This window comes from Prunus persica, chromosome G8 (genome assembly GCF_000346465.2).
Source record: "Prunus persica cultivar Lovell chromosome G8, Prunus_persica_NCBIv2, whole genome shotgun sequence".
Taxonomy (NCBI): Eukaryota; Viridiplantae; Streptophyta; class Magnoliopsida; order Rosales; family Rosaceae; genus Prunus; species Prunus persica.
This window is the reverse complement of record NC_034016.1, coordinates 121,443-134,152: the sequence shown is the minus strand read 5'-3', so window position 1 is coordinate 134,152 and position 12,710 is coordinate 121,443. Positions and strand designations below refer to the sequence as shown.

The 12,710-nt window shown below is 37.8% G+C and overlaps 1 protein-coding gene across 2 annotated transcripts; it reads left to right on the top strand.

The window, feature by feature from the left end:
* LOC18767220 (RNA-binding protein 38) lies at nucleotides 7,299-12,649 on the top strand. Of its 2 annotated transcripts, none has more exons than XM_020570071.1 (6): nucleotides 7,299-7,916; nucleotides 8,099-8,231; nucleotides 8,833-8,980; nucleotides 9,443-9,479; nucleotides 10,714-11,047; nucleotides 11,188-12,649. In XM_020570071.1, exons 1-6 carry the CDS (start codon nucleotides 7,734-7,736, stop codon nucleotides 11,226-11,228), a joined length of 876 nt encoding a protein of 291 aa, XP_020425660.1. In that variant the 5' UTR covers nucleotides 7,299-7,733; the 3' UTR covers nucleotides 11,229-12,649. The 2 variants fall into 2 exon arrangements, with proteins under 2 accessions (XP_020425660.1, XP_007200548.1); XM_007200486.2 differs by having other exon boundaries at nucleotides 11,168-11,881.

Genomic DNA, 12,710 nt, shown 5'->3' with positions numbered 1-12,710 from the left:
TCTTATTCAATTGGGATGAAAACTTGAACAGAAAAGTTGAGCGATGAATTTATTATGGGGTGAGGGCACTAATTGTTCCTGAATTGAGTAGAATTTCAATTAATTATTGAAACCAAACATGTGTGCTTATTTATGTTACCTTTGGACGAAAATGGATGAAACCTAACTCACTCTTGAATTTTGATGAAGAGTTTGTACAGTAACAGTATGAATGAAGGAATGAAGCCAACAAGGCTAGGGGCATAGGGCATAGGAGGGTGGCAAGGTACAGGAAGGAAGGAAGCAAGGGAAGTGGGGCCCCACGCAAGTGTTTAGTGAGCTGGAAGGGGTGTGGGGTGTGAGGGGTGGTGGGATAAAAGAAAAGATAAAGCAGCCCTGCATGAGACAGGCATGTGTATCTGTGTTATCAGTTGGTAACAATGCTTCTGTGTCACTGCCTCCTCCTGTTTTTGCCTCTCTCTCTCTCCCTCTCCCTCTCACTCTCACCACTTTACGCAGAGTGAAACACTTAATACGAAAAGAAAAAAAGAAAAAAAAAACACTAATTGTGTCTATGTGTCTGTCTGTGTGCGTGTGTGACAGTGGATATGCGTTGGACATGGCCATATTGGTCATATGGGAAGGAAGGAATTGAATGGATTGTCACTTTCTTTGGTCAAAGCAATTGGAAGACAGCTGCCCCAGTTGCCAGATAATACCTGCTACCCGACCTTTTCCCTATTAAGTTTTGCTTCCCTATTCCTTACCCTCTACCTCTACCTCTTTCATCATCTTATCGCACTCGTCCATTATGCATACCTTCCTCTTCCCCTCCATCCGACGGTTGAGATGTAATGAAACAAGGACAATAATATAATATGTACATACATACATATATATATATATATATATATATATATGAATATGAATCATGATGATGGTAGTCCGTAAGGATGCTCTTGATTTCATATCATACATAACATAATCGTAATTCTCAAGGGATTTCTGGTGGCCCATATTCTCCAAGTACCAGCATCATCATCATCAGCAAAGGTTTTAGTTTCTGTTTAAAGCTTGCTAAGCTTTTTTTTTGCTCTTTCCAAACTGCCCTTCCTCCCATATCTTATTGCTTAAATGCCATGCCCTTCTCTTCTAAATCCCAACCCATCTTACCACAACCACGGGCCTTGTTGGACTTACGAAACTATAATTTCCAACGCTAGACATGTTATCAGCCGCGAAACCACAAGACTGTTGCCGTGCCAAATACAATTTCTGTAATTAATTTAAAGCTCGTTTGATAATTATTTTGTTTTTATTGTTTTTAAAAATTGAAAAAATTGAAAATATATTTCGTAACATTTTTTATTTTCTGTTTTTGAAAAAATAAAAACTATTAACCTATATATTTTTTTTAACAACTTGAAAATGTTTTTTTTTTTTTGTCATCCATTCTCATTCACCAATTTTTCATCAACTCATATATATTCCACTTCAGTTACTAAAACTCAGTATTTGGGACCTGCTAACTTGAGCATGGCCACTCGACTCCATAGGTCGTGTCACGTTTAGGGCTGGACATTTGAACCAGTGAGCTGAGTAAAACAAAAAAGAGGAAAACATCGTGTTGGCAGAAAAAGTCAACCTAGGCTCAAAAATCGAACGGAACCGCTTTGGATCAATTTCCTTTCTTGTCTTGAAAAAACCTGTCAAAACCAAACCAGACCAATTATGTTCAGTTTATTTATTCATTTATATCCAAAATAATTAGTAAGCCTAATTAACTTTCAAATCACATTAGTAAGTCCAAGTAATATCTAAATATTTTAGCACAATTAATACCCAAATAAATAACTGTAGCCCAACTTCTTTTTCTTTTCGATGAACCATAGCCGCTCGTGTTGCGCTTCCGTCTTTATCTATTTTCCACATATTTCTTTTTATTTCTCCTCCTCTTTATCTCTTCACATCTTTCTCTCTTATTTTATCTCAACTACCTATTTTTCCTTTCTTCCTATTTCTTTCTTCTTCACATCTTCATATATTTATCTTTGGACAAACTACAGTACACCCCCCAACCTATAGGGTCATTTACGAGTTCATACCCGATTTTGGGGATATTTACCAGTACATACTTAACGTCACGGGAAACTTACAATTTGCCCCCTTTGTTAGCCAAACTGTTAGTCAGTCTGTTAAATGCTGACGTATCAAAAGTGAGACCCCTTTTTTTGATGACTTGAACTTCCACATAGACTAAAAATTAATAAAAAATTATTTTACTATTTAAATTATTTTTAAATCTCTCTCTCTCTCTCTGTGAGAACCCAGACCCAGAACACTCTCTCTTTTTTTTCCTCCATAGCCTCTACCACCAAACCCTGAATTCCAATTGCTTCCACAGATGAAATTAAACAATGATAGCTAACCGATATCACAGACCCTAGTTTTTACTTTAATTGGAAATTAATGAGCAGCAAACTCTAGAGCAGAGAAGAATTGAGAAGAAGAGGTGGGGAGATTGGATCGAGAAACGGCATAGAAGGCCATGGTTCAACTCTAGAGCACTTTAGGGCTCCGCCATCACCACTGGATCGATTTCTGATATGAGCCAGTGATTATCCATTTGAATCAAATCTTTGGGTTTAAACCAAAACAAATTAATTTCCGACCAAAAAATCAAACGCAGAGAATCTAAAGAAGGAGAGGGACCGAAGCTTCCGGAGTGAAACACAAGGGAGATGCTTCACTCTTTCTTCAAGCTCGTCCTCTGTGAATCTTCTTCACTCTTTCTTCAAGCTCGTCCAATTCCCTAGGTCATCCGGGTGTCTATCCATCCCTTTCCTTCCTGCGATCTCATTTAGTTCAATTCTGTAAATTTAGGTTTAATTTTTTTCTTTTTTCAAACTAGGGATATGCTTCAGTTTAGGGTTTTTTCCTTTTCTCAATTCGAAATTATTTCAATTTATATGTTGCTTTCTGCTTGAATTTTAGGGCTTTCTTGCCTTCAACTTTCTATATTGTACATCTGTATCTGTGGGCAGTATGTGTTTACTGTATTTTCATACGATTTTCCTCAAATGTTGATGTATTACGGTTTATTCATGGGTGTTCGAGTCTAAGTTTCTTTTATTGGTTTGAATTTTGTTTTTATTATCTGAGGTACTTTAAACAAAGTTGAACCTTAAAATATATAGAGTGCCATTTCTTGGTATTACTTTCATCTTCTCCCTCTTTTCTCCTCTTTCTCTCTTCGAAATCTTTAAACTTGAATCATAGGGTTGGAAGTTTGTTCAGCCAAAAGAGTTGCAACAACCAAAAGTTATAAAAAAAATATATATAAAAAAAAAAAAAGCAAAGCATTTTGTGCAAGGTCGATGAAGTTACAACAACCAGAGGCAGAAGCGAGAGGGCCGATCGATTTTGTGCAAGGTCGTGGTGAGGTTAGAGAGAGAGAGAGAGAGAGAGAGAGAGAGAGAGAGAGAGAGAGAGAGAGAGTTTTTAAAATAAGTTAAACTATAAAATATATTTTTTATTGATTTTTGGTCTACGTGGAAGTCCACGTCATAAATAAAAAAGGGTCCCACTTTTGACACGTTAGCATTTAATAGACTAACTAACAGTTTGGCTAACGGAGGGGGGCAAATTTTAGGTTTTCCATGATGTTGAGTATGTACTGGTAAATGTCCCTAAAATCGGGTATGAACTCATAAATGACCCTATAGGTTGGGGGGTTTACTGTAGTTTGTCCTTTATCTTTCCAAACCAAAAACTGGTTGAACTGGAACCAAAACTACATAGTTCCAATTTGGTTCGGTTCATCTAGACACTTTCAATGAAAATTGAACTGAATCAGAACCAAAACTACATAGATCTGGTTTGTATGTTTTTGTCTTTCAAATTTCAAATTGTTTGGATTTTTGAATTACACTATAGTAGTTAATGCGAAGGCAAATGGGTGTGGGGTTTTTTGACTGGTTTAATTCCGACATTTGTGCACGATCAAAGATGATAATTCATGAGTTGTTAAAGAGGATAGATGTGGCTAAGGGTTTATGAGGTCGCGTAGCAAAGAGAGGCTACTCTGGGAATTCATCTTGGTTGTTGGGATAGTTGTTGCCTTTCTCTTCGTAGTTTCAGATGAGGAGAAGATTTTGGTTGGAACGAAGGCAACACTGGAATTGGCCTAATGTGTTGTTGATGTGTTTTTTAATTTTTATTTTTGGAAATACCAATCTAATATCAAATGGAAAAAGCGATACTTTATTTATGTTATTGATGATTTTAGTAGAAAAATTTATGTGTATTTCTTGGAGGAAAAATAAAAAGCTTTAAATGTATTCAAAAGTTTTAAGGCCCTTGTTAAGAATGAAATTTGGAGCACAATTAAAGTTCTTCGAACGGATCGTGGTGGAGAATACACTTCATAAGCTTTTGAAGGTTTTTGCGCCTTACATTATATTTAGAGAGAACTTACCACATCCTACACACGAGAGGAAGAATTGAACAATCCTTAACATGGTGATGAGCATGCTAGCAAAAGAGGAAAAGTTCCAAAGAGTTTCTGGCCGAAAATAGTAAATTGGAGCACCACATGCTGAATAAAAGCCCTACACTTGTAGTTCAGGACATGACACCCGAAGAGGCATGAGGTGGAAACAACAGTGGTTGATCACTTCAAAATTACTTAAATAGATTTGTTTTGGTTGAAAGATTTCTCATCTCTAGGATATAAAGAAGAACTTCAAGTTTATGTTACAAAAGATGTCAAAAACCTGCAATCCAGTCATGTAAGTTGGTTGCTCAATAACCTAAAACAATATCTTTTAACTTTTGCTCATTCAACTCTTCCTTTTCCCCAACCCAAAACCCACAACATATCTAAAAACGCCTTGAAACCGCCCATTGGGCTAATAAACCAAGCTTCTCTCCCCAACTCCTCTTGGTTATGTTGTGAAGAGCAACAAGCTTTATGTTGGGTTTTGTAGATGCCTTGCTTTGAAAGGGTTTAATCTCATCCTAGTTTTCTAGGAGTTGTTTATTAGCCTTTTGAGGCTAGATTTTGGTATATCTAAGTATATATGCTACTTTAGACCTCTATTGTGTGTCTTTTCAGTTTTTGGGCTTTTGTGGTAAACCTCTTTCAAATCTCTCTATTTTGTAGGTGGAGATTCTAGATTCGGTTGTATCCAATATCAATAGTTTTTTTTTTTTTTTTTTTGGAATGAAGTGGAGATTTGAAGATGTTGTGATGTTCTTTGGAGTGTCTTGGTGGAAGCTGAGTGGTAATGCCCTCCACTTCAAGGTGTTTCTGTCACATCCCGAGATCAACTTTGCCGTAGCACGATATTGTCCGCTTTGGGCCCCCCTCTTTGCCCGCACGGTTTTATTTCTGGGAGCTCACGAGCAACTTCCCAGTGGGTCACCCATCCTGGGATTGCTCTAGCCCTCAACTCGCTTAACTTCAGAGTTCCTACGACTCCAAAACCAGTGAGCTCCCAAAAGGCCTCGTGCTAGATGGATATGGGTGTGCACATATAAGGCACATCACCCCCTCTCCGTTGGTTGATGTGGAATCTTACAGTTTCATTTTATATCCCAAGTTGTTTGAGTGATTGTTCTTTACCTGGTCTTCTTGAAGTACTAGTTGTTGCAGGATTTACGAGTCTTCCTTATATGTACTCCAAGTGAGATGGGGTTTAAGTTGTTATTTTGTAGTCATTATCTTGCAATGTTTGTGCCTGTTTTTTTTTCTTCATGTTTTCTAAATTTTATGTATTGTAAGTAGGGGTGGGCACGGTTCGGTTTGGACCGGTTTTTGCCTCAAATTAGAACCGATCTGGTACTATTCATTCGGTTTGGTTCGGTTTGGTTTTAATAAAAAAAATTTCAAAAACTGTCCGGTTCGGTTTGAACCAGTTTCGGTCCGGTTCCGGTTCCGGTTCCGGTTCGGTTTTGAACCGGATTATAAAAAAAAAATTTAATTTTTTTAAATAAAATTCTCAACTAAAATATTATTATTTTACTTAAAAATTAACAAATTATTAAATTTCATATAAAAAATAAATATTAAAGTGAGAAAAGAGAGATATTTTGACATTGAACTTGGATAAATATTAGGATTTTTTTAGTGAAATTAAAAATATAGCATTAAATATAAATATATATTGAAATTATATATTTTTTTAGTTTCACCGGTTCGGTTCGGCTTGGTTCGGTTCTTGAAGACATGGAACCGGATCCGAAACCGGTCCAAACCGGTCCGGTTCGATTTTTGACCGGTTTTTGACTTTTTGGTCAACTCGGTTTTTTTCCGGTTTGGTTCGGTACGGTTCGGCTCGGATTTCCGGTTCGCCGGTTTGAGTGCCCACCCCTAATTGTAAGAATCTCCTTAGGATTGTGTTCTTTCTATTTGTGTCCTGAATATTTTCCATGTTTATCCATGATTCTTACTATTTTAAAAAAAGAAAAATAAAAAACAGAGCTGGTTGCTCAATGTTGACTTAAAACTCTTTTGTTTTGATAATAATATTGACATTTAAGTTAGAAGAGCATAATGAGAAAGAAGATAAATCCTTGCATGAAGAGCTATGAGTCTATGACCTAGCCGCCTAGCCTGGCCAAAACCAGATAAGTGGTATATGGCATGTCACTATTATGTCACGCACCAGAAAGTTAAGTCCCATTTTATTTTTAAATGATTGATTGTGGAGATTTTGAAAAAAAAAAAACAAAAAAAACATAGAATAGAATTCCCAAGACGTAGACTGTAGACAGTAAACAGGTGCTGCTGCAGTTGCCAATTGGACGAGGCTGACCTTTGACTTCCCGCGTGATTGCTGTTTTTCTGATTTCATTCCCTCCCAAAACTTTTTCCGTTCCGTTTCTGCCACTGCTGCTCAGTGAGTCAGTGTGTCTCACGCCTCACCTCACTCCACCAGAAAGTTGACAAAACAAACGCACTTGCATGGGGGCAAGTTTCGTCATTTTGATTCCAACAAGGGGCAAATTAGTCACTCGACATCTTCCCCTTAAAAATAATCAAAACGACAGCGACCAGGGACATAATAATACGAACAGAAGCCATTCCCACTCTCATCATTACGCGTGTTGGGATTGTGCACCGGTATGGGGAATAGAAGATAATTACATATAGCATGATGATTCATATAAAAATGGAAAACATACGAGTGTGAGGAAGACGCGCCAGAGGTAGTGCGTGAATAGTTGATGTACAATAATGTTAAGAGGTGGGGGCTGGTTGTGTATATAATTCATGTCCGTATTATGAGAGGGGCTTTCCTCTTTTTCCAACTTTTGCTTTCTCTTCCCTCCCTTCTCCCTTCTCCCTTCTCCCTTCACTCTCTCTCCCCTCTTTTTTTGATCTCTCTCTCTCTCTCTCTCTCTCTGACCTAATTGTCTCTCTGATCAACACCCTCCTCCCTCACCACCAAATTCCTCACCATCTAAATCCTGTAGAAGATCCCTCTAAATCTAGTGGGACTTGTTCTTTCTTTCTTCTTTTCTTCTTCTTGTTCCATCACCACCACCACCAACTAGATCCATCTATTATTAGCTATCTTTGTGCCACAGTGGTAGATAGGGCTCATAATTAGTTAACATCAACAAGAACAACAGCAAGATATACATAGGGAAAGTTTTGTTGCTGACTGAGAGATCCAGAGACAGCAAGATATATTGTACAAGGAGCTGCTAGCTAGAGGTCGATCCCGTATTTGTCCTTGAAGATTAAGATGACTCCAGCTAATTTGGCAGGGCAGTTTGGTGATACCACATACACCAAGGTGTTTGTTGGAGGATTGGCTTGGGAAACCCAGAAGGAAACCATGAAGAAATACTTTGAACAGTTCGGTGAGATCTTGGAGGCTGTTGTCATCACTGACAAGGCCACCGGCAGATCAAAAGGCTACGGATTTGTATGATTTCTTCTTATTTTTCTTTTATCACATGCATTTTTCATCTCATATATCCACACATATGAATATGTACTAATGCTAGCTAGATCTTGACACAAAACAAGGATTGAAATTGATCATAATATCAGTATACTTGATTCTTTATTTGAATTTTGTGATAGTGAACTTGTATAATTATACAGGTAACTTTTCGCGAATCCGAAGCTGCCATGAGAGCTTGTGTGGATGCTGCTCCTGTGATTGATGGGAGGAGGGCCAACTGCAATCTTGCTTCTCTGGGAGTTCAGAGATCCAAGCCTTCAACTCCAAAGCATGGTATACCCGCCTTCATTCCTCAATTTTATTTTATTTTCATCTCTTTTCTGAATTAGGTATATGCATTATGATATTGGTCTTCTCCAAATATAGGTTATAATTAGTGATCAAATATAAACAGATCTGAGAAAAGTTTTAGCAAGAATTAGTGTTGCGTGTTTGAGTTGTGGATATTCCTCGCAAGAATTATAATTTGTGTCTTAAAAAGATTCTGGTTTGGAGTAAACTCACTTTCACAGTGAAATACACGCAACATGAATATTCCTAAATAAAGGATTAAGTTGTTAATTAGAAATGGTTAAATATCGAACAAGTCCCATATATCTTTTTTACTAAGTTAATTAGCAACAGAATTACCCAGCTACCATTCCAAAGCATGACATATAGTTATAGTTTTGGAACCACATGTTTCCTCTTCTTTGAAGCATATCCTCCTCATACATATATGTATATATATATATATATATATATCTTCAGTGGCATGCATGCAATTAACTTTGAATGTTTATGTTATAATTTGTAGAGTGATGATACATATAATCATGAATTAAATTTGCAGTTGGAAATAATTAATAAATTGGGTATATATATGGATATATAGGTGGTGGAGGAGCAGGTAGGAACTTTAGGGTAATGGGGTCTTTCCAAACAGGGTTCGGAGGAGGTGGAGTTGGATCAGCTTTTCCTTCTGCAGCAGCAACCTTCCCTCATTATGCCATCCAACAAGGGATACCTTACAATCTTTATGGGTATGCATACCATCATCATCAACTTTTATAATTAACTATATAGCTAGGATGAATTCATTCATGAACATGCTTTCATTTCTAAAACAATATGCATCATGTGTATATATGGGAAGCTGCACGTGCATTGCCAACTCATGCACTTCCACCACCCGACCTCATTAATCAAAAGCACGCTCATCTCTCTCTCTCTCTTCTTCTGCATAATCTTCATATTACATGCAGATTAACTCATCCTTGCATCGCATTGCATGTCTCCTACTTTGGCATGCATGCATGCGCTATATCATGCATGACATGAACTATTTTATCATGAGTCATGCATGCATACATCATTTTCATGTTCGATGCTTTTTAAAATAATTTGAAAAGAATATTCGTTTTGGATCTTGAGAGTTAATTATTTCCAAAGCTTTAGTTCTAACTTGTAACTTTTCGATTTCTTTGAACGCTATTCCGTTTCAGGTACTCTCCATACTCACCAGACTACACTTACCCTACGGTTTGTAGACACTTCTCCTTTTTATTACTTTTACTTTCTTTTCTACTATACAGTTTTCACTTCTTAGGATGCTCCTGCTTCTGGAAGCCTTGCGACTTTTTCCTTTTCAGGAGGCAATCACTTTTCAAATTTCTCGACATATTTTTACCACTTGGTTTTCCTTTTGTCCAATGAAACTATTTTGGGAGCTTATTACCGATCCACTAAACTAAACTTAACAAAATTACCTTTTCCTTAGTAAAAAAAGAAAAAGAAAAAAGAACGCGGCTTTTAAATGCATGTCATTTTTTGTCGAGGAATTTAAAAGGCGCGTTCATTTTTTGAAGTATCCGCATTCCTTCCAAATAAAATCATGAACAAAATAAACTATTTTTCGCTTGATGTAATTGCATTGCATGCCGCAGCATAGAGGAGCATTTCTCTCGACTCCGTTAATTAAACGGGACCGTACCAATAATCTAATTTTTTAAGCAAAAGATTATAGACTTGAGATGAGAGTTTAACTTCTTCATTATTCATTATTAAATAGAATTTCACATAATTAAAGTTGGATTTGTTTACAATGAAAGTGGTTTTTCGCAGATCATTAGTACATAGTGGCACGTGGTAGTGTACATTTAGCCAATGGGTTGAGAGTTTTTAATTTCCCTTTAGCCATGGGTAATGATGAGCTTTCGGATTGGTTTTTATTTTATATATAAAAATTCATTCTCGAAATTATCGTAGCTGTATATTTACTCTTCCACATTGTCCATATTAGATAAGGGTAAAGGGGGCATGAATATAGTGGACCAACCGACAGCATATGCCAAGAGGGTCAAGTTGTGAGAAATAATTTAATTTCGTCAATCAAACTCCTTCTTTTCAATCCTTGATTCATTATATTACAAGGACATGTGGTCCAACCTCCTATCCTATTTACGCTTTCACTCTACGATCTTCACTACTCTCTCTCTCTCTCTCTCTCTCTCTCTCTCACACACACACACACACACTCAAAAAGAACCTCAAAAAAAAAAACCTAGGCATGATGAAAGTAATGGGGAACCCACAGGATTAGTTTGACGAGTCTTGTATCGTTTCTTGGGTATCGATGAAGTCCAAATTAACGGCCGGTTAGATTTAAAAAACAAGGATGGATATAATTGACTTTGATTTACTTTAAGGTACGTAGTTTATTTCGAGTTAGTTATTAATTGTGTTGTGCAATACTGTTGGTATATGTATGGTTCAGAACTACTATGGTTTGTATGGAGGGACAACCGGGCAGTATCCTATGTACGGGACAAGCCCTGCAGGCGGAATGGTGACGGGAGCTGCCGCGGCTGCAGCTGCGTTTTACCCGTATCTGCAATACGGATCAGAAGGGAATGGAGGAGCTGCAGCAGCAGCAGCTTATAGTACTACTTCAGGTGTGCAGAACTACGCAACTGGTGTCCAATATCCACACCACCACCACCACCACCTGTTCCAGTATTCGGCCTTGAATTCAACTGGTGTTGGAGGAGGCTACCAGCACTATGGTCCTCCCATTTCTCTTGCGCCCTCACCCGCCTTGCAATCGCCAGGTAATTTGTAATTAACCTAGCTAGGCCTGCCCACTTAATCACTGCTAATATTATTATTATTTTTATTTACAAATGAAACACTTGAGTTTGGTGGAAAGAGGGTACTAATATCTTTGACAGTGTGCTTTGCTGTGCCACAGGCGTAACCATGGCCCTCCCTGCACCAATTCCTCATCGCTAGTCATTGAATCCAAAGTGCGTGCATGGCTCCAATTATTCAAACTCGATTCCATCCTCTTCAGCTGCATATGGCTTCTGAATTTTCAACAAACCTTTGGCCTAACCATGGTTCACTTCTCCATCTCTTCCTCTCTCTCGCCATCTAACACACAAATTAGCCCAATTTGCAAATGGCATTTGGGCTAGTTAAGCTCTTGCACACATACAAAGCCTCCCATAGGGGCTACATGAAATCATTCTCCACAATTGGCTGGGGTGCATCTCATACTCATGCATTTTCATTTTCCCTTGCATCTTTTTCAAAACACTTTGGGTTCCCTTGAAGAGAACTAAAGCATCTTTCTACTGATCACCAACTCGGGCTATTGGGTATAGCTAAGTTGGAAAAAAAGTTTTTTCTTTTCCTTTTTTTTAAAATTTTTATAACTTCTTAGCCCTGGAGGGGCTGAAGCAACAAAAGAAAAAACCAACCTCATGTAACTTTTGGCCCAGGAAGGCTAAAGAAAGACATAAAATGGTTTGCAAATATTGTAAATTCAACACAAATAGCAAGCCCTTCACTTGGGATGTCAGTCCTAAAAAGGCTAATCCCTCCATCTTCAGCTAACCAATCACCTCAAGAAAAAGAGGTGCAGTTTTAGGAAGAAAAAAAAACATGGGCATGGAATGCCCCAATTGTTTTGGCTGTTAACATCTAGTCTTAGGATTTTAGAACTAGCTAGGAGCAGTCAGTCTTTATAAAGCTTTTCCAAGTTTTTTTTTGTCAACTTTCACATGATATAATGTGTCTAACCAACTAACCAACCCACCATCTTCCCTTAGGGTAAGGGGAGGAGGGGAGCAAATCACTAACTCTTTCTTGTAAATTCGTTGTGGCTAAACTATGGGAGTTTTGGCCATTTCACTAATTTTAGGAGGGATAGAATTTGTGTCTTTTTCTTTTTCTTTTGGCATTTTAGCTTTTAGCTAGCTAGCTAGTACATTAATATCATCATACTTTTGAGCACTCCATTGATGGATGTGGAGCTCAAAAAGCATCTGCATGTAACCCTCGGGAGATATTTTGGTTCCCTTGGGTTCGTCTCCACTAACGCACCAACCATGGTTAGGACTTAGGTCAACCTCATCTTTCATCTTCTCATCTCTCTCTCTCTCTCTCTCTCTCTCTCTCTCTCTCTCTCTCTCTCTCTCTCCCATGATCATCTTCATCTTGGCAATGGACCTTGATACTCTTTTAATTATATGTATAAGTCTATGGTTTGGATTGTAATTAGGGATCCTATTAAGGACAGTTAAGATTCATTCTCTCTCCATCGACGCTGGTTGAGAATGGATATGCTACTTACTGCTATGCTTTTAATTTGAGACTGTTATGGTTACACCTTCTGATGCTATTAATTCGAGACTGTTATTTCCTCTTAAGTTCAAATTGTTGTCATGGCCAACTAGCTAGGGTAGGGGAAATGCCCGTCATTTCTCAAAC